This window comes from Hydractinia symbiolongicarpus, chromosome 8 (genome assembly GCF_029227915.1).
Source record: "Hydractinia symbiolongicarpus strain clone_291-10 chromosome 8, HSymV2.1, whole genome shotgun sequence".
Classification (NCBI taxonomy): domain Eukaryota; kingdom Metazoa; phylum Cnidaria; class Hydrozoa; order Anthoathecata; family Hydractiniidae; genus Hydractinia; species Hydractinia symbiolongicarpus.
Window position 1 is genome coordinate 6,007,187 of NC_079882.1, and position 27,679 is coordinate 6,034,865.

At 30.7% G+C, this 27,679-nt stretch overlaps 2 protein-coding genes across 2 annotated transcripts in view; one reads left to right on the forward strand and one right to left on the reverse strand.

Moving 5' to 3' along the window:
• Nucleotides 1–23,832, reverse strand: part of LOC130655305 (inositol 1,4,5-trisphosphate receptor type 1-like) — a 41,038-nt gene extending 17,206 nt beyond the window's left edge. Inside the window, exons 1-29 of the mRNA XM_057458039.1 lie at nt 23,707–23,832; nt 23,029–23,099; nt 20,492–20,607; nt 19,808–19,894; nt 19,367–19,471; nt 19,169–19,222; nt 18,945–19,043; nt 18,640–18,723; nt 18,349–18,495; nt 18,085–18,180; nt 17,848–18,002; nt 17,280–17,379; nt 16,911–17,071; nt 16,361–16,508; nt 15,493–15,827; nt 14,518–14,637; nt 14,227–14,349; nt 14,046–14,141; nt 13,770–13,925; nt 13,323–13,488; nt 12,765–12,888; nt 12,439–12,555; nt 9,732–9,929; nt 8,268–8,322; nt 7,993–8,158; nt 6,192–6,446; nt 6,077–6,103; nt 5,385–5,480; nt 4,848–4,979 (exon numbers count right to left, since the gene is read on the reverse strand). Of these exons, the coding sequence (XP_057314022.1) occupies nt 4,848–4,979; nt 5,385–5,480; nt 6,077–6,103; nt 6,192–6,446; nt 7,993–8,158; nt 8,268–8,322; nt 9,732–9,929; nt 12,439–12,555; nt 12,765–12,888; nt 13,323–13,488; nt 13,770–13,925; nt 14,046–14,141; nt 14,227–14,349; nt 14,518–14,637; nt 15,493–15,827; nt 16,361–16,508; nt 16,911–17,071; nt 17,280–17,379; nt 17,848–18,002; nt 18,085–18,180; nt 18,349–18,495; nt 18,640–18,723; nt 18,945–19,043; nt 19,169–19,222; nt 19,367–19,471; nt 19,808–19,894; nt 20,492–20,607; nt 23,029–23,099; nt 23,707–23,801 (3,684 nt within the window). The 5' untranslated portion in view covers nt 23,802–23,832. The remainder of the gene's footprint in view (nt 1–4,847; nt 4,980–5,384; nt 5,481–6,076; nt 6,104–6,191; nt 6,447–7,992; nt 8,159–8,267; nt 8,323–9,731; nt 9,930–12,438; nt 12,556–12,764; nt 12,889–13,322; nt 13,489–13,769; nt 13,926–14,045; nt 14,142–14,226; nt 14,350–14,517; nt 14,638–15,492; nt 15,828–16,360; nt 16,509–16,910; nt 17,072–17,279; nt 17,380–17,847; nt 18,003–18,084; nt 18,181–18,348; nt 18,496–18,639; nt 18,724–18,944; nt 19,044–19,168; nt 19,223–19,366; nt 19,472–19,807; nt 19,895–20,491; nt 20,608–23,028; nt 23,100–23,706) is intronic.
• LOC130655308 (feline leukemia virus subgroup C receptor-related protein 2-like) lies at nt 1,771–3,498 on the forward strand. The gene has a single exon (XM_057458045.1). It carries the CDS (start codon nt 1,868–1,870, stop codon nt 3,278–3,280), a length of 1,413 nt encoding a protein of 470 aa, XP_057314028.1. The 5' UTR covers nt 1,771–1,867; the 3' UTR covers nt 3,281–3,498.
• Nucleotides 23,833–27,679: the final 3,847 nt, after the last annotated feature.

A 27,679-nucleotide genomic window follows, 5' to 3' on the forward strand; every position in this document is an offset into this window, starting at 1 on the left:
ACGGATTGGTTGACCCAGCGTTGTGAAAATAAACTCACTTTAGTCTTAGTTGGTCTCTAGTTACCGACAAGATGACGTCAGTAATTTTTATCCGTTTCCAAATTATTTGCCATCAAAGTTGTAGATGCAATACGATTCACAGTTACCCATTTGGGAGTTCACGTCAAACATTTCCAACCTGTTTCCAAGTTATTCGCTTTGAAAGCTACACGTGCAATAAAATGGCTTCACTATTTTAGGTAAATTGTTAGCGGTAAACTTTTCTAGTAATGTCAAAATTGTAACTAATTTGTCCATAAATAAATGAGACATAATGTCATCTCCTCAAAAGTCACAGATACACAGCAGCAGTGTATTATTATATACGAGTGGTTAAACCAAACAAATAACCCACTCAGGCAGAAAAAACAACAAAAAAGTTAGTTGATTCAAAAAAATTTTGGTAATGTCAACTGTGACCAGTCCACGTACATTTTTTTTTTACGAAATTTGTTTAGCCATTGCTTCTGCGTAGAGCTTGAAACGCTATCACAATAACGCATAGGATCATCTGTTTTGATGGTTGGTTAGAGGATATTAGAATTTAAAGGCTTATAATTACGTCACCACCCGTCAATTCTAAACCGGTTAGCCCATTTCAGGTGCACGTCCCTTCCCCTAGTACCCCACATGGGGTTACCGTTTGTTATTCCAACCTGTTACCAAGTTAGTTGACCTCATAAAAAATTGCCACTGCAAAGGCTTCAGTAACCTGAAGTAGACGTCAGTCTAACTCGTTGACCTAGTTACGTAGTGTAAAAAGGTGACTTTGCCGTTTAGCAACTGAGACAAAAAACATAAAGACGAAACTAAAAAAATTTCCCGCAAAAAAATATATTTATACAAGGTTATTCACTTAACACATAAATAGAAAAATATTCAAAGTTGAAAGCAAATTAACGAATTATAAAGAAAACGTGAAAAGATCTGTCACAAAAAGCAACAAAAACAAAAAACGGTTTTTTGTTGTTATTATAGTTCGAACATTGCAGAAATAATTAAGGCATTTTAAAGAAAAATTTCAAACATTTCTTAAAATGAAAAAAAATGTGTGAATATTTTAGTCATTAGCAACCTTCTGAATAAATAACATACAGAAATCTTGATGATTACTTATGTTAATTAAAATTGTTTAATCCTAAAGAGATGAAATTTAATTTCAAAATATACTTTCAATTTTTACATTGTTGGTTATATTTATTGATTAATTTGTTTATCAACTTACAAAAATGTAGAAAAACCAAAATATGAAAAAAGCTGGAAGAAGATAGAAAAGTGAGAAAAAACAACAAAATTAAATAGACAAATGTAATTTAAGAATCAAAGAAGCCCTTCATAACCAATGTGAAAAGCCTGATCTCAATTCTCAAATCGTTTATTAGTCACTGTCTTCGTCCATTTTTTGTTTTTTCTCATCTTTCTATGATCTTTCAACATTTTTCAATATTTTCTATTATTTTTCTACATTATTGCAAGTTTGTATAACTTTTGTAATTAACATAAGTAATTATCTAGGGCGTTATTTATAACAACAAGATTTCTATATGTTATATATTCAAAAGAGTGCTAATGACACTACCGAGAATGTCAGAGATTAAAAAGTTGTTTTTATGTTTACAACAACAACAAAAATGTTAATTGGCTGGAATTTAAACAAAATTTGAATTCATTATGTCTCTCAAAACAATAATATTCTCAAAAGTAATAAAATAACACGAATCCCAACGTATTTCTTACAAATTGGGTAGCTTTGCTTCAAAAAACATTTGTGTAAAGATTCCAAGCGCTAAATTACTAAATTTTTATTAGACTGTCTACCAACTCAAATATGAGTCAAATAAGCAATTTGTCAACAAACACATACAAGCTCTACAAACGAAGATGGTTAGTTCTAGCTGGATATTGCATCCTGTCGTTAGCTGTAGCTCCAACATCCACCTGCTTCACAGCTGTATCAAATATATTACAGTACTATTATGACGTGCCCCCAATTTCAATACACATGTCGCTTATGGTCTTTCTGGTATCCTGTCTCCTCTTCACTTTACCTGCATCTTTTATCCTTCACAAATACGGACTAGCAGTTACTTTAAGAATGGCAGCCATTTCGAATCTCATTGGATGTGTTATTCGTTATTTTGCATACTTAGAAAGCTATGGTGTTTATTTGTTGCTAACAGGGAATTCGTTTTCTGCTCTGTCCATGGCCTTTTACATGTTTTTAATAACAAAAATAGCGGCTAACTGGTTTGGGGAGCACGAAAAAGGAACGGTGAATGGAATTGGGATAGGATCCCATATGATAGCCTCGGCTCTTGGATTTATTCATTCAACATATCTTATTAACATCAAAGAAAAAACACACATAGAGAACGGCATGAAGCAAGTTGTACTTCACCAATTAATAGTTGGGGTAATAGCAACAGTAGTCACATTTACTTTCGTTAGAAGCAGACCAAAGACAGTACCATCATTGGCTGAAGAAAGGTTAGTGAGTAACAACAGCTCGATCTCAACTGTGGACAATAATAGCGCCAATCAAACAAAACTGATTGTTACAAAGAGACGAAGCTGGAAGCAAACTAACGAAAAAACGTTTTGGGAGAGCATTAAAGGCCTGTTCAAACACAAAGCTTTTCTAGTAATAACACATATCACTTCCGTGACAGCAACTCTGGAAATCACATACAAATTGATTTTAAATGATGCTTTAACAAATATATTCCCTGGGAAAGAGAAGCAAATTGGGATAGTTGGTTTTATTGCTGTTATTCTGGGATTTTTCTCCAACATTGTATCAGGAGTAGTAATCGACAAAACAAAAGCATATAAAGCTGTAACATGTGTAACCTTTTTGTTGACTGCAATATTCATTGTCACATGGATGATCCTTATCGAATTCTACCATTCTTTCTTTGCAATCTCAGCAATCTACTGTTGTCTGTTGATGACATCAATCAGCTATCATGCAGTATCCACAACACATGTGGCAATAGTGACATATCCTACATCCGCTGGAACAAGCAACATGCTACTATTCACGATTGAATCGTTCTACAGCCTTCTGTTATCTATATCTGCATCGTTTCTACTAACACATGTCAGCATATTTTACGTCAACCTGGTGGCGCTTTTACTAACACTGGCAGCATCAGTAGCAGCCTCCCTTAATAACACAACGAACGAAAACATCAATAAAGAACTATTCCAAAATGTCGAAACAATAGAAATTGATATATGACTTTATTCTTTTTCCTAAAACCGTTTTTTATTGCAGATTAGTTTGACAATTCGGAAAAAAGAAGAAGAAAAGATACATTTTGTGTGTATTATGTACGTCCATATCACACTTAGGATTTATACCAGGACTGTAAACTGTAGTAAAAAAATCGATCTTAAATTGTGTTGTGCTAATTTAACTTTCCTCAAAAAAATATTTTTCTGAAAGATACTGCTGGTTGCCCCATCATAAAAAACATTCTTTTTAAATAATAGTTTTTTACTGTTTACTTTTTTGGTAACAGTTTTATTTTATCTCTATAATAATAGCCGTCGTCTGTCTGTCTCTGCGCGGACCCCCGCTAAGTTACAAAATGATGTTACGGAAACACGAATATCAAATGCGATATATTTTTATCCACTTTTCGCGACGAGTAAATATAAAGGACGGGCGAACCTGTGGATTTTTCCACGGGCTAACCACTAGTTCAATATATTAACATAACATAAGTAACAAACTAACTAACTAACTAACTAACTAATATAACTAGTCATTAACTAGACGGACCCCCACCCCCAGACCGAATAGGGTTAAAAAAACACATTGTGTTCTTTATGGGAATAATTTTTCAAATTGGAACTCAATTAACAGAAGCTTCCTTGGAAATGTATTTTATCTAATATAGAGAATCCAAATTCTAAAAAAAATTCTGATGTGTAGGACCTAATCATAATGACCCTTGTATGTAACATACAGAACCCAGTAAACAGATTTTTGTTTTAAACAAGGATAGCCTATTTAGCTATATTGGTACTGCTCCAACGGGGGTCCTGCGAAGGGGTCACATACACACACTACTGTGAAACACTCTTTTCGATTCCAAAATTTATAATTGTTAAAAATATATTGATATTTTTCTAAGACAGATGCTTACAACAAATGGATCAGGGGTGGAGTTTAAGACCGGTTAACCTACTTTTTAAATAGAACTGGACGAAGTGTAATCTTATTGTGTTTAACATTAAATGAAATTAAGAAATCACAACCAAATTGTGCATTCATCATAACAAAGTATAATATTTCCAATGGGCATACTGATAGAGGTACCAGAGGCCTTTTCGCGGTTAACCCTATTTTTCCTGGCACTGCATTGTTAAAGCACACAGTGAAATTAAAAGTCTGCATATATTGACATCTTACCACTGTGATAGGTCATCTTAAATGTTTTTTTATATTTCATAAGATGGCGAACATATCAAAATTTCTCGATATAATTGTAAACTGATTAGTTCCTTTGGTCATTTCAGTGTTGGCGGTATAAAATTGAAACAATGATTTGAAATTGTTTTAGATGGATTTGATAACAGAGGAAAAAATTCCACTATCATCATAGTTCATGAATTTAGCTGTTTTAGAGTTCTAGAATTATACAGAGACACAGCATAATAATTTAAATGAATGCTCCAAAAACATAATTCAATTCTCAGTCTTGAAATATGTCAGATAGGGTCAATTTCACTAATATTGGGAGTATACGCCTATTAAATGTTGCCAGTTTTAAAATAACAAAAAGACATGTATATTTTACCTTCTCATATGGTATTTCCAGTAAGTCCAAAATAACATTGTGAGCTCCCATATTTCTTAGAAGACGCTGTTCGTGTTTACGGTTACGTTTTCCATCAGCACTGATGCACAAATCACAAAATCTTTGCAGTATCTATACAAATTATTTCAATTAAAATTCTATTAAATTTGTTCTTTACACCATTGTGCAAACATATTTAAGTACTTCCTTATTGTACTTTGGTTAACCTCAGTTATCCAGACAGTTTAGAATTGCTTCTTAATTCAGATGTTTTTTTCTTATTTGAGAGAACAAAGTAGTATAATCCCCTAACAATAATCCCTATTAGAAAAAGAAGCATCCGACAATGATTGCCTTCTCTCTTCTAAATCTGCTTTTATTCTGAATCGTTTCAAAAATTTAAGGACATAAGGCAGATAATCCCTCAAGTAATTGTAAAGCATATTCAAACGACCTAACATTGACCTTAAAAGTAGCAACCAAAAACAATAAGACTTTTTTAGTGTTGACACAATATCACAAAAAATAAAAAATCACCTGTAATACAGTTTTATAATTTTTGCTTGATACACCTTCCAGTAAGTGACCATCACTATCTTGATCAAACGAGTCTGTAGAATGACGTTGAAGATTCTAAAATAATGGTAAAGTTTACAAAAAAATCTCAGAAATGACATTTATCTCAATCAGGGTTAACACCTCCCAATTTAAAAAAGTTTTGAAAACAGATCCACCCCTATTAGAACTCTACCCTCGTGATTTACATTTAGAAGGATTTTTGTCAGAATATAGGAAAGGAAAGAAAAGAATATTGTTCATCACAAAGAATACAATTATACATAATTCTAACTCTTTCTGAAAAAGAAGGCGAATAAATGAAAGGGATTGTGTTCAAAGGACACCTGGTAAAACAAATTGAATGAAAAACCACCCTAATTCCAGCTGTTGACCCTCCCCTGTTACAGATCTAAGCATAGAAATTTAATAAAATTTATTTATTAACACCTTCTCCAACTATGGAGAGGTTAGCAAAAGTACACTTGAGACATTTAAGGCATTCCATAAAGTATTGCCTGAATACTCAGATCGAGGTTGAAATGTTCAAAATAATGTCTAAACATATTTAAATTTAGAATCGAAATCTATGGCATGCCAAATACGTCACTCATTTTCTTCAAAGTTTTTTTTTTATATTCTGATGATGTCTACTAGGACCAAAGAATACTCACCATACTTGCCAAGCTGATATTGTCATCCTGAAAAAAGAAATGACATTTTAGGCCATAAAGACATCTTTGGAAGAAGTTTAAGCTAATAACAATGTATGGGAAAACTGAGACATACTGGTCCTGAGCTCGACTCTGACATTCTTGCATCGACTTTTTTGTGTTCGTTAACCTGATCAGGGTTTTCTCCAGTGGGCATTTTACTTTGCCGTTTTTTTATACCAGGCCTGGTTATGTGTATCGATATTGGTGATGCACTACGTCCTTTGTAAACCCATAATTCCGATTTTTCTACTAACAAACGTAATTCGTCTAAATCAGTTTTAATCTGTTTGTAGTTCTCCACATCTTCACTTGACACTAGAAGTTGAACCTGAGATATAATCAAAACTTAAAATTATTATTTAAGCATTACATTTGTCCATACCCAGCAAATACGAAAAACTGCAGTAACTGATTAGTTTGGCATTAGTTATCTTTAGGTAAACATATGAATATTTAATGAATGTTAGAATTAAATTTGAGTTTTTGCAGGTATATTAGGAATAAAAACTAAAAAAAAACAATCTTGAAAAAACGTATGGACAGTTTGCCGTTTTTGAACATTCTTCGAAATGGGCATTAACATTAATTAGCTAAAACCTTTTAAAATTTTTTTGAAAAATCAAAGAATAGTGAAACATCTCTATAAACACATGAGCTGAACATTCTAACATGCACATGTTATGGAATAATCTACATGATGGTCGATGCAAACCTTGAAATTCAAGAAGATAGGTTATGCTGATGTGAACAATTATTTATGCCCGTTAGCCGGTGAACCAACCTAATAACCAGAGAAGTCCTAAGCCTACTGTCAACGTTAACATGCGAACTTTAACAAGTTCAAAGTGCAAATATGTTATATGAAGTTTGTTCGCAACTACTTGTGAAAATAAACTTTAAAATTTTGCCACTGTGTCACAACAGATTTCGTAGAAATCCACTTAAGTGGAAGAATAGTAGAAAAGTTGATTTTATAATACTTCAATGAGATCAGCAACAACCTTTCGACATAAAATTTTTTTTTGACAGAAATATGTTTAACATGAGGCACTGATCAAAATAATGTATAGCATTATGTGTTTTTAACAAAAGGTTAAGAATATATTGGGGTTTAAAGGTTTTTTGATCATGTCATATACCTGTGAGTTCCGAAACGAGTTTGTTCACCCAGATTTAGGACATTTTTCCGATTTTGGTCTCAGAAGACCCCTGGTTTCCTATGTGAGCAAAGTTTGTCTTGGTTTTTTAGACCATTTTATGACTGGGGAGGCCTTCAAAAATTAAATCACACATGCATATGTCATAAAAAGAACAAAATGGTAGCAATAAATTGTTGCTGATGTCAGCATTCTTCAGAGTCTTAAAAGTAGTTGAAAATACCATTAACTACTTAAAATCCATTTACTTCGGTTGTAGAACAAATTTTAACACTGTTTAAATTGTGAAAAAAAATTATTTAACAATCTTCTGGGTTTTACTTATTTCATATAAAATGCCAAAAATTACCCCAAAATTGGATTTTTTCATGATTCACAGGTTAGTCATAAGTCAAAACTCTGCACAATGTCGAGTTTAAATTTCTAATCATAATTAACTGTACAGATTTCATAAAAATTTAAGGAAAATATTTGAGTAATAGCCAACAATCTAAGGCTGTGTGAGGCATGGAACCCAGAAAATTGGCAGGCAGGTGCCTAATATGTATATTAGGCACCTATAAAACTCATAGTTATTCAATATAGTATTATATAGTATCATAATTATTCAATATAGGAAAAAATATACAGGACTATATAGGGTTAAATGATTTAATCGTTCTAATTGTTTGGCAGAAAGCTTAATGTTCCTCCTGGATTGTATTTGATATGCCCCACCTGTTTAAATGCTTGCAACACTTCTTGACGCTGACTGAAATGTCTGAACAATAACTGCAGAGCACCCGACACCAGTGGTTTGTAGTCATGCATTGAGAGGTTTAACAACACTCGTAAAAACATTTTTCCACCACAATTATCCAAGTCTAGATCAATGTAGCCATCACTAAAACGACAAAAAATGATGTTAACAATAACAACTAAATTTACATCAAAAACCAACAAAGCATGAAAATATAAAAAAAACAACACAAAAACAAAAAAACAATACATACATGGAAGTTTCAAACATTTTTTCCGCCTCTGCACTGATATGATCCAAATCAACACCTAAAAAAAATTGTATTTATCATATTTTTTTTTAGTTTTAAAGATATTTCTGTAGCTGTTGTCTTAATGCTGGGTTTTTAATTATCTTGTTTTAATTTTTCCAGTATTCATAGATAGGCTAATTTACTTGAAATTCAAAAACTATGCCATTTTAAAGGGGTTACAAAACAGCTCAAGTAAGATCTCTGTCATTGGTGTTACTTTTTATCCACACACACAATCTGAATAACATGTAATATCCAGACCAATATACCCTTTTTTTGCAACATTATAAACAACCTGTTAATGAATAATTACTTTTTATGATTTTCTACTTTTTTTTGGTATTTCTTAAAAATAGAACATTATCTTTCAGTATTCTTTTAGCTGTATAATAAGATACAGTCTGCAAAATATATTACATAAAACTAAAATCAAAGTTTGTTTTAATGAAGAAGCAACACAAGGGACTGTATTTGATAAAAAAATTATACTAAATAGCATTAAAAAGGTAATTAATACTATTAAAAAGATTTTTAAAGTCATTGCTGTTGCTTCAACTGGCTCTATATGTAATAATTTGGTATATTTTTATGCAGAATTTAAAAGAAATTAGCTAGCAAGCTAAAAAAGTTGTTTCTTTTAGCAGAAAACTTGAATTAAAACCTAGGACAATAAATTATGTTTGTAAGTTATATTTGGGTGTCCAATGATATCCAAGACAGTTTAAGATGTTGTTTTGGTCATCATTGCTCATACACTGTTCCCCCACCATAAGCTCGACTTTCAAATTAATGAATTCAACAATTAAAAGCTTGTTTTGTAGCCCCTCAATGTTATTTTGGCCTTTCTAAAATTATCAATAAAAAAAAGTTCTTTTTTAACTTTTTTTTTCTTAATTATTGATAATAAATACATTAATTTAAAACTAGTTATAATAAAAAGCTCTTGCAGACCCAAGAACTCTAGGTTAGATGTAAAATTATGGAATAAACCCAATAAGTAAAAACCAATAAAATATTCTAAAATATATGAAAAACGTTGTCAACATATTGCACTGCATTAGATTTCATCACCAGCAAGCAACTTTTATTGTTTAACCATATTTAGCCAATAACAGTATTTATGTGTGACAAGAATTAATATTTTTGACACATCATATTCAGAATATTTTTTGCTCATTATGCTAATTTTTAAAGCAGCTTTAGACTTTGGCCTTTAAGGTGACAAAGAATACAAAGCATTTTGATGCCTTAATTTATGTAGCAAACAAAACATTTAACCATGTTAAAATTGTGAAACTCAATTAAATTGTATTTTGACAATGCTGACAGCACCTTTCATGTTGGTTGAAGAAAAAGAAAAAAAGTTTTCAAACATTCAAAATCTGACAAGCATAATAACAGAAATAACAGAAATGAAATAACAACCTCCTCCATCACCATCAAGAGCATCAGCAGGTCCGTTCTCATTGAAGTCTTTCTTGAATATTGTAAGTAGACTTGACATTCTATAGTCAAGTCGAACGTTCATGATATACTCCAAAATTTCAATGATTTTTAATTTTGTGCTCATGACAGTTAAGTCTTCTGTTTTAATAGCTGACATAACTGGAGATTCAAATGTAACTAAAAACAGAGTAAATTTCTTGCATGAAAACAAACAGGCAAAATATAACAGAAAACAAGAAAAATATAACAGAAATAATACAACACAGGTGCATTTGTTACTTGCAGGGTCATTCCCATAGTACTTGATTGTCATCATATATTAGAAGTCACTTTAGTTATAATTATCACCATGTGTTATCTTAGGATTCTGATAAAAACATTTTGCAAAAATCTATTGTAACACAACAGAAATCTATTGTTTCTGTTGTGTTGCTCAGAGTAGAATCTGGATATTATAAAAAGTAAATGTAAAAAAAATATTTGAGAGTTTTCTCAAAGTCACAAATTTAATTTATTTGCTTTCATTAATTCCATAAGAATCCATAAAGATTGTCTTATGGATTCTTGTGGAATTGCCTTGGAAATGCCTTGTTTAGTACATAACACATAGGATCAATATGTTTTTCAAATGAGTGCAAAAATTATATTGGCATGTTTGTCATGTGTAGGGTTTTTTGCTACCTTCAGCAAGGTGTATCAACAAAGAAAACTCTGTGTAAATTGTCTTCCAATACTTGCTGAATGCTAATTTTATTATGTTCTCCAAATAGGTCAAATTTTTAAGGATACTGTAAGGGAAAGTGAGCATGATTTTTGAAATCACGATATCTTCTTCACAATTTAATATATTTAAATGTATGAATATTTGGAAAGATCTCAACATTTTCTATAGGTTGATATAAGTTTTTTGTATTAAAATGAAAAATGAAAGGATTTATAAGGTGGAGAAAATTTCACCCCTCCTTCACGTTCGAAGTTTCTTCTACAAAACCACTGAATTTTTCCCCATCTTTTTTGATTATCTTATTCAGGAGGGATGTATCTAAAATTGTTTTTCGATTTTTTTGTAATTCTAAGTCGTTTTGTTTAAATTTGCCTTTTTTTAAAATTCAACTAGTTGTAACTTATATTTTTCATAACTTACACTGTAACTCGAAAAACCATTCGGGATATATTATTCAGCTTGATTTTAAACCAACTCTCCTATGCAGAAGTCCCCTGGTTATGTAAAAAAAAGTCAAAATGTAAGTACTACTACACGAGAAAAAGAGCTAAAAAAATGCTAAAATCACGATAGTAGCGATCACTTTAAGCGTGCTGCTTGCAGGTTTTATTTTGAGAATGATAATGAACTTTATTCAAATATTATTTTTCTTTCTGTATACACGTGTTTAGATTTTATAAATGAATATGACTGAAAACAAAAAAAATAAAAAGACGTTGACAAGTTTTTTCAGGTTAGTCGTTTTGTGACATGATTGACCCATTAGGGACACCGAATCAAAAACATTCATTGGTATATTAACACATAGTTAGTATGATGCCGACTTGTGTTATAAAGAGATCACAGTTATTAATAAGTAAACATTGTTTATTTATAAATAAACATACTGCCAGATATAAATTTAAGAATAAAAATTTCATTATTAAAAAAATCTGTTCTTTTTATACCCATTGGTGAAGAAATATATTTTTTGAAACAAAATCATTTTTTTCCTCACAGTAACCTTAAGAAAGCCACAATCAAAAAACATGGATTAATAATGACCTTTTCCCATCAGATCTTATCTGTCACTTTCTTACCGAATTATTCCTCTCTTCTACTCAACCTACTTATCTGGATAATACACTGTATCTAATGCTACACACACTTAGCCTATACATTCAACTAACCATTCTTGTATGGTTCCTTTCTAAAAGCCTATCAATAAGAAAATAACACCCAGCAATAAATCGCTCCCCCAAGGTTCAATAATTTATACTGGGCAAGCAATCTGAATAAATAGAATACATATTTTATCACAAAGTCTTTTATCTATTTATTTTATCTTTTTTATATACTTTGGTTCTTTTTTTACTGTACATAATAAGAAAGAGAACATTGATTTCCATGTGAGATGAATTGATATTGCTCAGTCAGAAAAACTTTCTTTGGAATTGGGGGAGCAATTTTCTCATAGTTTCTCATTTCTCAGAATTGGGCGAGCCTTTGCGTGAGCAAGAGCAATTGTTCTCCCCTTATTGATAGGCCTGTACCGTACAACATAACACTTTGATAAGAGTTGCATTTTTGGTTGTTTGTGAGTAAAGATTTATGGGCGAATGGAGACATTATGGAGACATAAGGCACTACACAATGTGCATAACATTGAATATGTGGTAGACGAAAATTGACATTTTTTGTTCCATGGCAGAACAGATTAAACCAAAACACTTTCATGTAAACGGCCAAGGGTAACAAGAAACATACGCGAGAGATATACAAGCGAAAAAATATAAATAAAAAAAGGCACAATAATATACTATACATTAAATTACAGAAAAAGGAGCTTTTAAATACCATGAAGGATACTGAAATATCCAGCAATACTTTGTTTTATCTAACCGCTTTGAAAATATCAGTTATATTTTTTCCAGAATGTAGATAAAAAGCAGTAATAATAAAGAAAACAACTCAAAAACTAACTGTTTTCTTTTTTCTCTGGTACAGGTGCCCATGATTCGGCTTCCATGCCAAGTGCAACATTAGTCATCACAGCCCCAACTGCTTGGATTGAATTTGTAATGTTACTTCGGAGGCGAGCTAAGAAAAATCTTCAATTAGAATTGTAGGATTGATTAAAATAGACCAAAAGTAAGTAGAAAAACAAGTTATAAATATATATAATAAACCATTTAATTCAAGAGATAATGGTAATGCAAAAAAAAGAACTTTTAGTGTAAATCAGCTATTTCAATATCAGAAAGCAATTCTGTATAGCTTTAAAATGAAAGAATACAAAGAATACGAACTTTCAAGATTGTAACTTTTTCCTTCTTCGCTGTCTAATATTACCAGTAACATTTTTGTTAATCGCAACAAATCTTTGAAGCCATAAAAACCGAAGTGAATCAAATGTCGGGCAATTTGAACAACCTTAAAATCACATGAAAGAAAATTTAAAAAAAAGGAAAAAGAAAGAAAAAGTAAGCCACGATTGCAAAATGAAACAAACGCTCATGCACAATTTGTCAACAAAGACATTTCACACACCCTGCCTTCATCATAAAACAATTTTGTCCCTAGTCTCTACAGTCACATAAAATTTCACTGTGTGGAAGGCCAAAAAAACATTTACGCATTTTTTGCTGCTAATGTATTTCTAGTGCATACCAGCTTGGTTAATAATATTTTTATAGATACGGTTTCAGGTCAACATTTGAGCTTGGGGAATGAACATATATTGACTAAAGAATAATGATATTGATCATCACATTGAACAATATAAATAACTATAAATTCCTTTAAGTATGCCTGCAAAAAGAATATACAAAACTTTGCAAAACACTATTATTCAAATAAAAAGGTACCTCAAATGTTAATTTATTTTGATCAGAATCCATAAACCCCATTCCCTGTGATACTGCAATATTGTGTAAATAATTTTCAACAAAATGCATGGTTGGTTTGAAAGCAGAAACATTGACTTTTTCAGTCCTTCCGTCACCGTGCTCTTCTCGTAAGTGGTTATCATATCTAAATTCAACAAGTGATAATTTCAAGAGTTTACAATGTATTCAAAATAACATAGCATTTCAAATACAATGAAAAATAACTAATAATAAAAAATGAAAAATGGTGGTCTTCCTAAAAACTCTCAAATTAGGTGAGTGTCCATTCACATTGGTAGTTAAAAAGCACTCCAATGTTGCACTTGATTTTTGAAGGTGTTTTAATTTATGTAAATAATAACTATATTCACCGTGGGATTTAAAAAAAAATAATCTCAAATTATAAATAAAAATTGCATAACATACTCTTCCACAGTGTTTCTTGTTGGAATTTTAGACCAGAGCCTGGCATATCGAACCGGTGAGACTTGTTCTTGTGGATCACGATCAATGTGCATGTGCAACATCAAGTGGCAGAATGCAGCACGTAACGAAGATGGCAGGCTCTCATCTGCTATGCATCTAAAACATAAATTTTCATCAATTACTAGGGGAAAACATCACACCATATTAAGAAAAAATATACCTCCGATTTAAATTTCTAAAATATTGCAGACACTCAGAATTAAATAATTCCCAAACCTTAGCATTAGCTCAAGATCCAACTGTTTACTAATGATATTTATAGCTAGGTACTGACGATCCAAACACATTTGTGCAAACAGGTGAAGTTGGTATCTGAAAACAAGAGTTAAATATGTTGAGCAAAGATGGAGAGACAACATTTTGCATAGAAAATTTGTCTTAAATTGCGATAACTCACTTGTAATAATTTAGTAAATTTGAGTCTTCTCGCTGTCCTAATTTTGCATCTCTTGCCAGTAGACGCTGGGATTTATTTTGTTTTCCACCATCCCAAAATAAATGAACTTCTCCATGAAACATTCTGATGACAAAATAACACAAGTTTATTTAAGAAGGGTTTTAAACAGGAACAACAAAAACTCCACAGGGTAAAAAAAAATCACATTTCGACAAAAAAACCGAGCCTATCTTATGACAAATCAGAAAAAAATATGAGCTTATACATGGTATTTTTTAAGAAATAATTTACCTTGTCTCAATTAACAAATCAGAATTCTTTGGGTTGAGAACAGATTTGCAAATTAATTCTTGCATAGCTGGAATAGCAGTGTTATTAGAAACGCACAAATCAGATAAATAGTCCAAAAATCTAAAATTAAGAATAAAATAAAATACAATGTCAGTGTAATATCTAAATTTCTAATGTAACAACTAACAACTAGCAGCATAAAGAGGCAGTATTATAGCATATAACAGTTGGAAAATTTATTATCAGGAAGAGAGGTATAATCAAGGAGTTAATTAAGGAAAAAAAATTCAGTATTTAATTATGCAAATGGAAATAGGCATATATTTCAAAGAAATACATTATAATGAAATTTTTTAAATGTGTGAAGTTCTATTTTTAAAATCAGGAGAAGGACAGATATTTTTTTTTCTACACAAATCAACTTAAATATCGATCTAACAGTTCCAAATCTCAAGGAACGTGACATTTGTTCTCACTAATCACTCTTAAACTAACTTTTGGTTGCAGCTAGTGCGATTTCCACAACAAAGCAAGCTGGGTCGCAGTTAAGTAAAGTTTAGTCATGTTCTCATTCAGTGGATGAAGGCTTTCCTTAGTTGTTTCCTCTTTTTTGCCAGAAGATCAGCTGCATTTGAAAAAAATTGCTGCACTCAAGATTCGTACCTCCAAAACACGAAGAAATGCGAGATACCATGTTAGACTTGGTTCAACGTTTTGTTGTAGTATCTTTTTTTTCCATTTTTGTTCTTTTTGTGTACTGCTGAGATACTTATCAAAAGAAGCTGTATACTGGTCTGATCTAGTACTTGTTATCACAACTGTTTTAATTTAATTTACATCATAGTAATTGTAAATTTTGTAGAAAGAATGATGGTTCGTCAAGTTAAAACAAATGATTTAAATGGGAAAAGCCCTTCAAAAACCCTTAAAATTTAACAATGTTCATCACTATCAGTCAAGACACAAAGCATGTACCTACAATCGCGTCGCTTTCTTACTAGTGTCACGAATGTCTCGATTTCAGCAGCGGTTATATGTTTTTCTAGTAATTTCCGGTTGTTATGCACAAGATCTGTAATAGTCTCTTCTGCCAGCAAATCATATCCTATTTGAGATTGCATAAAACCAAACTGCTTTGCAACATATTCTTGGTTTTTTCTATAGTCTCTTGTAGAGTTACATAAAAGACGATAGGATAGTCTTAATATATGTCTGATAGGAGCATTTCTTTGTTCTGAGATTTCATCTATTTTTAACAGAGGTCCAAATTCCCCTTTTTCGATGAAAGGTGCTCTCAGAAGTTGGAAAATCTATAAAGATGATAATGAATACACTAAACGTTTGAAATTATTTTAAATGAGTTTAAAATGACTGCCAGTATAAACAGCTTTTTTTGCAGAAAGTAGGAACACCATGTTTTTACATGTAAAAATGTAAAAGCTCATTTCTATCCACATTACATATTCTGATGTGTTGGGTTAGGCCAATACATATTGGTCTAACTTAACACACAACATGCACCATCTGATTATTAGTGCAGATGTTACTCTTTACGCTTGATATGGTGCCTAATAGAACTCTATTTATATACTGACCTTTTAATCAAGCTAAATAAAAATGTTATGTTTTATATTTTTTTATTATACTTTTGTATTTTTTTTGTACTTTTGAGGATTAGTTTAAATTGAGCCTATAAAACCTTATATATAACCTTAAATTGTAACTTTTTAGATTCATTCTAATGATGATTGTTAATACGATCAAAACATGTAAATAATAATTGTAAAATTAAATTAAAAATGAAGTCTGGTGTCATTTTCTGAAGATGATGCAAATTAGCTACCTTTTTCAAAATATTTTGTTCTCGTATTAGCTTTTGTCTTTCCCTGTCTGAGTTTTGGTTTGAAATTGACAACACATCTTGTTTGGTTATTGTTAGATCCATTTTTAACACAAATAGGTTTAAATCCGCCAGCAACTGTGTCAGAGCTCTAAAAAGTATACATAATAAAAGTTTTAGACAAAAATGCAAAATAAAAAATGTATTATGCAGCATAAGGTTAAATGCCATGTTAAAGCCATGCTAGCATGAAAAACAGATTTATAGTGAGAATGATTAATACTCTCAGCTTAATGTCTGGTAACGTAAATTCCAGGTCACGAATGTTTAACATCTAATTTTTAAAAGAATCTATATTACATGACATAATTACAACAAACATATGAGACAATGACACATGTAGACAGTGTGTAAATATATCCTGTAGGCAACGTAGGTAAAGCCACTAAAAAGCACCACACTCTTATTGTGCTTGCACTGATCATCTAATTAGATATTTTATTAGAATTATGCTGCCACACTCTAATTAGATTACATATACAAAAGAACTAACCGCCTTTCCAGTTGAGAAATATTTCCTTCTTCCATCTTTGTGCAGAACATACTCAAAGCTTTACTTGCATCACCAACAAAATCCAAATCTCGCACTTCATCAGCTTGAACTTGAATGATTGCAAATGCTTCTTTATCTTCTTTTACTTGTGCTGAACCAACCTAGATTATACATATTTCATTCCTTTTAAATGATTAACAATAAGAGATGGTTGTAGGGGAAAAGTAAAAGACATTTGTTATTAGGAATGCGGTTGTTCTTAAATGGAAAGCAAAATTCTTTTTGAATATGTGCCTACAAATAAAACAGGATCTTTGAAATTGACCAAACCCAAAGCTAAAAAATGGTCACTATTTATACTATCTATACCTTATGCATGACAGGCCTATCTTCATCAATGTCGATAGGAATGGATGTTGAATGAACCCACGAATTTGTACAAAGATGTTTCAGTCGAGTGTATGAAGATCTAAAAATTAACAAAATTTTTACAAACTTGTAAAAAGGTGCAATTATCTCAAGGATAATAAATTTTATTTTTATTTTCTGTTCATATGTTTGAAAGCAATGACGTTTTTGCAACATAGAACATTTTCTTTATGGTGTCTCTAAGAAATTCAATTTTGAGAAAAAAAAATTATTCAAAAAAAATAATGTGGTAGACAGAGAATTTTGAGACACACTTCGTGTCCATTTACAGACCCTTCACAATTGAGAAAAAGATTTCTTGGTGTAACAATCTGATTATCCAATGTAAATAATACTTAATACATAAGTTTGTTACAGTAAGGCAGGAGCATTTTAGAAGTGTGAGGAAATTTATTTATCTCATTCAACGGTCCAAAAAGGTTTTTCTAAATATTGCTACATATTTTCCTTTACCTTTTCCATAATTTTGAAGTTAGGATTTAATTACAAAACAACAATAAATCAATACCTTGGAACCATATCCTCACTGCGTTGAGCAGAAGTAGGATCTAATTCAAAAATTGTTGCTAAGTCATTAGGATTTATTACTGGAACAAGATGATAAACTTGTCCATTACCACGTAACTTTTGTCGATTACTGTCCTTGTGTTGTGATCCATCAACCTACAAACAATGAAACAAGTGCAAAAAATAAGAAAAAGTATTTAATACGTATATAACTTTAAAAAAAATTTCACAATAATACCTCAGCTGCCAAATATCTTCCAGTTGCAAGATGTTTAAATCTAAACAAGCTATTCCAACGTGCTGCTCCACTTAAACAGGGGTCGTGCTGAACAACCTGCAATAAACATAACGCCATTATCTTTATTATGTATTTACATTGCAAGGGGATCTACTAATCACATCTTCAGAGGCTTAGTGTTTAAATAACCAACTCAATTCCAAGTTGTTTTTTTTAATTGCCACCTTTTTTCCTTGCATTTTTTTCTTTAGGCCTGTAACTAACCTCAACAACCCACAGTGCTTTTGAACTTGTGGCTGATGTTGCAGATGCTCTGGCAGTTGTACGAAGGAAAACATGGCATTTCTTTTGGTAATCATCCAAAGTCAAGAACTTCTCTTGTTCAGCATGAAACAGTCGCACAACATCACCCTACAAATTATGTTAAAAATAAATGAAAGTTATAAAATAGCACCATACTATTGGAACCTAATCAAAACATTCATAATCCAAAATCCATAAGCGAAAATGTTATTAAAAAATCCTAGAAGACTATTTACTGGAAAATTAACTTACCCCTTTCAGCACATCATCTAAATTTTCCCGATGATCCAAAAACATACTGATCTTCCAACAAGTATTGCAATTTACGGAATTGATCTACGGAACAGATGTAAACATTTAATTTGAGAAATTATTTTACAGTACAACGATAAAAATTAACACTAACCACCATTATTGTTTTGGATTAATCTTTGGTAAGAAAATTACTTAATATTAAAATCTGACTGTAGACCAAAAAGAAAGTTTGCATCTGCTCTCTAAAAACTTTTGTTTTCATTTTATTGAAAAACATTTTTATTTTCAACAAATTTACTAACCTCTCGACAACCAGGTTTATCTTGTAGTTCAAATTTACTTGCGTGTAGAGGTTGTGCTGCATTTACTGGATTGAGTATAACTTTGTCTCCAATTACAACCTAGAAAAAAGTTACTAATACTATTTCAATTTCTACAGCTTTACCCAACATTTTACAAGCTACATAAAAAATAAAAAAGACAACAAGGAAAAATAAACAAAAATAAATAAACAAAAAATACTTGCATTTTCACCATTTGATCGAAGTTTATAGAAAGGCATAATATAGAACCATGATCCCTTAAAAATACATGGATAAAACAATGATACGACACAAAATTTTTTTCACTTCTAATTTACATTATTTTAATGCTGTGACATTTACTCATTTTATGATGGGGTGAGATCTAGCTATCATATATTGTCTTATTCAAGACCACTTACTTCGTTTCCTTCACTATCAAGACAAACTCTCATAGCATTTTTTTCAAGTAGGGCTGGAAGTCGTTTATTCACAGTTAAATATTTATTACTCTTCGGGTGCAATAACTATAACATAGAAAATATCATATTATTTTAACAAAACTGCAATTATCTTTGCAACAGCAATTGTTTTCACCTCAAGAAATTAAGCAAAATCTTTGTGATTACTTATAATAAGGATTAAGTTTTTTGTTAATATTTTTTACTGGATCTACATGCTAGCTTCTTCATATAAAAAACTGTTAACATTAATCATAGTTATTTCACAATCTTGATACAAAAGCAGAAAACTATTAAATTCTTAAATTGCTTATAATATATGTTTTGCTTAAATTTTCAATTTTCTCACTCTATTATCCATTGATCCTCTTCACATTAAAAAACTGTTAACATTAATCATACTTGAATTATTCCACCATATGCTACAGTGGTTCCAATCATCTTTTTATTATCTTCTTCATTCTGTTTTTTCTCTAGATCAGCAGCATGCTATCATGAAATTAAACCTGTTAGAAATTTGCAAAGTAACAAAAATCGTAAGGGCTAAAGTAATGTGTAATGTACCTATCGACCCTCTTCCTTGTAAAAATATTCACATAAAAACTTAGAAAATTCATAAACAAAAACGTCCTTTAAACGTCCTCTCTCAGACGAATATTTTCAGTTATTATTTTTTACAACCTTAGTCTAATTAACAGGATTATTTATTTGTACAGTTAAATATCCTCTTCATTCTCTTTTTGAAAATACTAAGGGTAAAAATTACAGGACTAATGCAACAGCTATGGATAAACGATGCTTTACTGTTTTCAATATACCACACAATGGTTTAGTGTTGAAATAATAACTTAACAGAATACAAAGAATTCAGATCTTTTTCCCCCATTTTTTTACTTTCCCCCATTTTTTTACTTTCCCCCATTTTTTTACTTTCCCTCATTTTTTTACTTGGGAGCAATTACTTTCCACTTAACAATACATATATACACATACATTTCTAAAATATTTGTTTTCGAAATAACAACATATACACTATTCCACTTAAAGCTGATACATAAATCAAAGAATTTAGTAATAATAACATACATGCAACTTGTTGAGAAGGACAGCGTCACTGGTGCTTGAAAGTGTTGGCTTAGCAGCTTTCCAAAATTGATTTTGAGCTGAGTATCTGTTCATGGGACATACTTTGAATAAGCAATCTAAAAATATTAAGTGGCAGACTATATAGAAAAAAATATGTTTTTATGTTTTTTGTGAAACAACAAATATTTTGCGTGTATTCTGTACTGCTAGCCAATTATGGATTACATCCAAAACAAAAACAGTACAGCAACTATTACGATTAGAACCATTGAGCCACCATGCCGTCGGTAATACTTATGGCAAAAAAAAACAGAATTTGTGTGGGAAATTTGATATAAAATAATTTGTTGCCAAATCGTTTTAGAATAGCATCCAACATTATTATTATCAAAATCATGTTTGTCACGAGTCACAAATTTTAAAGGTTAATAAGGTTATGCAAATATTCTTCATTGTAATCCATTCGAAAGCGATGAAAAAAAATCATAAAAAGTGAAAAAAATCACTATAGTTTGTTTAAAAAGCATTAAAACGCAATCTGAGAAGGTGGAAACATTGACATAGTTTGTTTAAAAACTATCAAAACTGAAATATAGAAAGCAAAAACATGGTCGAAGATCGTTTAAAAACCAACGAAATGGTATCGTAGAAACCAGAAAAGTCGCCATAGATCATTTTAAAAATAAACAGATAGTTTCAAAACTGTAAATAAAAATAGTTTCACATAATAAATTTACCATGTTTTAATTGCTTCAGGAGAATAATTTCTTTTGGAATTTCTTTAAAAAAATTGGTTTTAAATTTTGTTTCTGGATTAGTTTTAAAATAGTTGAGAATCTCAACTGTTCCCATTTAAGCTTAAAATACAATAATTTTTAAACCGTTCCAAATTACTTCACACTTGTTTCAAAAACAATCTGTAAATGGTTTTAAAAATGTTCATTTAATGCAACCATCTTAATGGAATTTAAAATGATTGTTTTAATTTATATAAAGTGTGAAACAATCATGGATACAGTCCATTAGGTTTTGAGAATATTTTAGACTCTCTGCCTGTATTATTTTAACTAGTGATATCATCACATTTTCCTTAAAATACTCTCCGAGTACAGGTGGAACCAAATTTGGTCATCAAACAAAGAGGGAATTAAGTCAAAACTTATCAAGGCTAATACAACTTCCATGAACAGAAGACAAGAAACAAGGTAAGAAGCTCATTTTATTTACAAAATATCGACACATCCATCACATCACACATTTCTGTTTAGAACTATAAAATGATGATAAATATAGATGGCCTAACCATGAGTTTGTTTGTTGTTCTTGTTAAAATTTAGTTATCATTTTAGCATTGACACTTTAGCACTTTTCTAGGGCATATGTGTCCAAAATAAAGATTTTCTAATGATTTCGATTTGATACTCAAATTTGTACCTACAATTTCAGTCATGAGACTTATTTGGACTTCCCCTTTTTAGTATTAAACCATCTACAGGGGTATAGCCTAACAAACATCATAAAAAGTCACTCAGGCTTTAAGTGTATCTTGTGATGCAACAGATATCCCCTAATGGATAGATTTTCACAATTCGAAAAGCTCGTTAAATTTTATATTTGGTCATATGGGCTTAGTTTATACAATAAGTTAATAATATTTTCTTGTTTGCCTTTGGCATAATGAAAGTTGTATCAATAAAATACTTCCTTAAATTTTCATAGATAAAAAATGTTCATACATCATAATTGTTTGCACCATTAACATTTTCTAATAAGTGTTTTTTTCCGAAAATTTTGATAATTATAGTAACTTAAGTTCAAAGCACCAAATCATCATGTCCTTATTAATTGAATTCACAGAATTTTAATTTTTTTAAAAAAAAAATTGGATGTTTCATTAATTAGTTCAACTTTTAGTACATGTTATAACTAAAAATAAATAAGCTGTCATTTATCTATATTATAATACCTGTATACAACTGTCTGTCACGTAGCAAGATGCACGCAATGCAGTATAAAGAGGACGGGCAAACCAGTGGATTTTTCCACAGGCCAACGACTACAATCCTGGCCAAAATTGGTTGAGAAAAGGCCAAACACATGTGGATTTATTATCTTTATTATCATTATTTTTGTTTCTGTCGTCCCATGTGTAGAGATTCTCTGTTTTGTTGACATAAACTAGCCAGCAAAATTGTGGTGTGTGTATACTAAAACAGTGCAGGTTTTCACTTATAGAATAGTAGCTAGTTTCCAGTCCCCCTCTCCCCCATTTCAATGTTGAAGTCATTGTCACAGTTTGAAAAATGCAGTTGGCCACTCAACCCACAGCCAGCCATTGGCTTCAACATTGAAATGGGGGGGAGAGGGGGGCTTGCATCTTTGTTTATCTTATAAGCTTATGTTGCATTGGAAATTTTATCAACAATTTTGGCCAGGATTGTAGTTATAAAAAGATGTTAGATTAAATCCTTAACTTATTTCGAAATGCTTGGTTATAGAAAGTTAAACAAATTATTTCTCATTTAGTCCTAATTTACCTCGAAATTTTGTTGGTGGATTTTGCAAGTTGCCAGCATCTGGTTCCACAACTACTCGATCATCAACCAATCTAAAAACGAAATGTCATGAAAAGACCTTAATTGAGCAATTCTTGATAAGCAAATACTTCACAGCAGCATGGTAAACAAGAAAAAATATGGTGCACTTTTGATGTCCACATGTGACAGCAATATGGCAGCCAAAATAGCGTCATTAACATCTCTAAATGCAGCCTAAATATTACTATATTATGTTAAATAATAGTTAAAAAGTTTTCTTATTGAGCCTACGCATTTTTGTATTCTATTATAAAATTGGTAAAGAATTTAATCTTAGGTTTAGTGGGTAAATTTAATTTGCCAAAAAAGAGAAATGACTTGCGAATCATGATTCATAACACCTTAATTCGAATCCTGTGAACATTTTTATTGTTTTGAGCAACATTAACTGATCTTGACTTCTGTGATAAAATTTTGGCAATGGAACTGATTTGTCATTAGAAATAGCACCAGCTTTGTATCAATTTTCTTGACATAGTTTCTAAAAAAAATCTTAGTTGATCAAGAACTGAGGACATGAAAATCAGTTGTCTATAAAGTAATATCTTGAGAAAATTGAGACATGTTTCATGAAACAGTTTCCAAATCCTAAAAATATACTTAAATTAAAAAACATACCCTAGGGTACTGATAAATCCACTAACAGCACCCTCAGCATACAGAGATATAACATCTCCGATTTGCAGGAATTGACAAGTGGATGAAGTATTCATTGTTTATGTATTGTGCTCATAGTGTCTAAAAAAAGAAACATATAGTAAAAATAAGCAGTAAAAGAACAAAAAAAGTTTTTTTAGTTCTGCCTTTCTAATACGTCAGTATCAGGCTATTTCTGCCAATCTAAATTCTGATGTAACAGAACAGGCAGAGCAAAAAGAATTAACAAAGTAGGCAGGAAATGACTAATTCGAATTAGAAAGTCTGAATTAGAAAAACTAACAACATATCTGAGACTTTATTATTTTAGGAAAAGTAATATGTGAAATTCCTACTGTACTCCAAACGCATTAATAAAATTCTCTCTCAGTAAACTCACTGTGACTTATTAAGCAATTTTAAAGAAAAAATCTGAAGTATTTGAGCATTCAATAGGAAAGAAAAAAATCATTGTACAAACACAAGGTTTCAAGTGAGTTATTCACACCAAGTTGTAAAAATATGCTAAGGTGTTAAAGTTGTTAAAAATGTTTAAATGTTTTTCTCTCTGACTCGATTTTACAAGGGGGTCGATAGATATCAAATAATGTTTTTGCTAAAAGTAATATAATCACAAGGAAGACAGTTACAGTGTTGTTATAGATATTTTTTACTATATCTTTTATATTATTCTGTATTTATTATCCTAGAATTCAAAAAAATATTTCAGTTCAGCATGAAGAAGAAAAAGATATTTTTTGGAAGCCTTTTCCAGGCAAGTTTGTGCTGAACAAGAGGACATTAATTTGGTAACTCAGTTTCCAGTACTTTTGGCATAGGAATTTGGTTTGTCTTTTAGTCTACTGCATTAAAACAAAAAAAAAGCACAGAAAAAAAATTTATACCATAAACATTTATTTGACTTTTAAATGGTATTTTTCCAATGTCATAAAAATAAAGACTTCTTGGGAAGTTTTGCATTTAAACTGGTAACCCAATAAAAACTTTTCAACATGATTATTACATCTTCCCATGCAAAGTGCTTTAGTCCTTTTGACAACAAATTATTGATGAACTGATTATTCTGTGTATGCAAGAAACATCTAGCATATAAATTACATTACATCAAGAATGTCTTATATAGCTTTACTCAAAATAAAAACTCTTAAAGAACATTTAGCACATGGTTGTTTCTGACCATTTCAGTTCAAAGTCAGAACATAAATAATTCATTTAAAAGTTTAATCAAAAAGCTAACATTTACATTAAAATTTCTGCTTTCAAACAATATATACCAAATATGATGGAAAAGGTTTATAATACGGTTGTTATATTTATAATTTTTTCAACAAGCTAAACTTCTGTTTATTTACATGAATACACATTTTATAAATAGGTCACTGCTAAAGAAAAAAGCTTTATATTTTGCAATACATTATTGGGATATTGATAAGAAATTAAAAAATTGATATTTAGAAATTAAACACTCCCTAGCTTAATGCAAGCTATTCAGATTAAATATTTCCGGGAAAGAAATTTTATTTCAAGTTCTTGCTACCATTACGCTTGCCCTTGCAATGTATTTCTCTCTTACTTTTTAATACTAAAATGTTGGCCCTTATCTTTTATGATTAACTATACTTATATAAATAATATACCTCATTTCTTAAAACCAGTAACAATGGCATGTTACATTACCATATACACAAAAAATTATTTATTACAAAATATCTACCTCATAATTACAAATATCTACCTCATAAACACAAACATTCTAATGTAGTGCAGAAAGCAGTCTTGTAGCCAGTTATGTATGTATATATATTTATATATGCACTAAAACAATTAGCATATACTATGATTTTATAATAACAAAACTTTAAAATGTTTTTAATAATACATTAAAAACAAGTACAAATAACGCAAGTGCTCAAACCAGAAAGACACACAAGAAATAAATTATTTATTATACATAAATAGACATTTATGTGCTTGTCAAAACTACAATTCAGGCAGTTTTTTATCACTAAAAATCAAACCAAGTGACTAATAAGCTTAATGTTTAAGCAAATCAACACTGTAAAATCAAACTGAAGTAATAACACAATAAGTGGGAAAATGATGGGTAAACAATAACAATGAAAGTATTTTCCGTATGCATCAGTGAATTAAACATTAAAGAATCTTTCATAAAGTGTTGCAAATGTGTTATTAACATAAAAAGAAGTAATCACATAATGTATGTGTATAATTATAAAAAATGGTAGAGGAAGACATGTTAATATTTACCAACCAAACATGCAAAATTTACAGATTACAAATACTGAAAAAAGCTTAAGGGCCACTTATAAAATGTCCACTAATTATTTGTTTTTGAAACCTACTGACCTTCAATATAAGTTACTTAGTTGTTTTAAAAAGAATTTCTTTTTATCTCTCTTTAAAAAGAAAGATAATGTTTCGATAATTTAGAAAAAACAAAATGCCCTGGAATTTATAAATATTCACTGCTCATTTTGGTGCAAAATGATAAATGATTCACTGGCATTTAACATACACAGAAGCAGCTGTATATACATGTCTATTTATAATGAAAAGAAGAAAACCCCTCAATATTTTAACACTTGTCTGAGTAGAGTTTAAATACCTTTAGTAAACGCAAAGCAAATGCTTGAATGTTTTTCTAGAATTTGCGAATGCCTTCTTTAAAGGGCAACTCCAGTAAAAATCACTTTTTTCTTTATTGTTTTATACGTACTCAGAAAAGCATAAAAAATCAAAAAAAACTTACTTCACTTGTTTTCCTTATTTAAAATTGTTGTACTAGCCTTCGCATATTCAACTTTTTCTCATAAAAAAACAGACAGGCGCGATTTCATTTAGGACTGGACCCGATTATAAATAATGAAATCACATCGTGTAGAAAGTTTAGGCGAGCGCAGAGAACGTTCATGTTAAGACCTATAGCTTACATTTAAATCGCTTTTTGCTGTAATTTACGTTTAAATCTTTAAAAAATGGTTAGTTGCTTTGCTTTGAGATGTACCAATCGACCAGAGAAGTTTAAAGAAGTAATTTTTCACAGAATCCTGTCTGTGAAAAAAAAAAGAACTCAAACAAAAATGGCTAAATAAAATACGTCGTGCAGGTGATCTACCAAGCGATCAAAGTTTTTATACTTGGTTGGTGCACTTCAGATCGGATAATTCTCTTCAGGAAGAGAATTATCCGATTCTATGTTTTCTAAGTTATAATCTTCGTCATTATTACAAGACGTCTTATCAACGAACAATGTAAACAGTAAGTAAACAAACTTTTAGAAGGTGTGCTGCTGAGCTCACGGACTTTCTGCACGATGTGACGTATGCTCATTTATTCGAACCTAGTCCTCTCAACTTTACGCGACCTTGCAAATTTATTTAAAATTAAAGATGTTTACAGACCCAATTAAGGTATAAATAAAGATTTTTAACGATTGTAAAAGGCTTAATCTGGCAATTATGTATTGTCTTAACTAACATTTTTTTCAAAAATTTTTTTTTACTGGAGTGCCCCTTTACCAGCCATAAAAATATCCCAAATATTCCAATCCTAAAGTTCTGCTAGAAATTCCTTGCTTGTAGGACCTATAAAATTCTGTAACTATTTCTGAGACAGCTGTGATAATTATAAGGTGAGAGGCAGGTCCTAATTTTACTTTTGTCTTGGTTTTGTTTTACCTTTATCATGGTTTAAATCAGGACAAAAAGCCTTTAAAGAAAATCAAAATGTTTTTAAAACTTTTGCATGCTTTTTTACAGGAAAGCAAAAACTTACTTGCAACAGATCAACCACAAAGTGAAAGCATAAATGTGCTCAAAACATTACGTACATATTCAAGGTGTTAGCTTGAAATTCGCAATTGTGGTTGTTAGGAGACAATCGCAATTAAATTAATTGTTCGTATGGAAATGGG

Bases quoted from the DNA above. Each gene is read 5' to 3' on its own strand.
- LOC130655308 (XM_057458045.1), top strand. From the start codon at position 1,868: ATGAGTCAAATAAGCAATTTGTCAACAAACACATACAAGCTCTACAAA.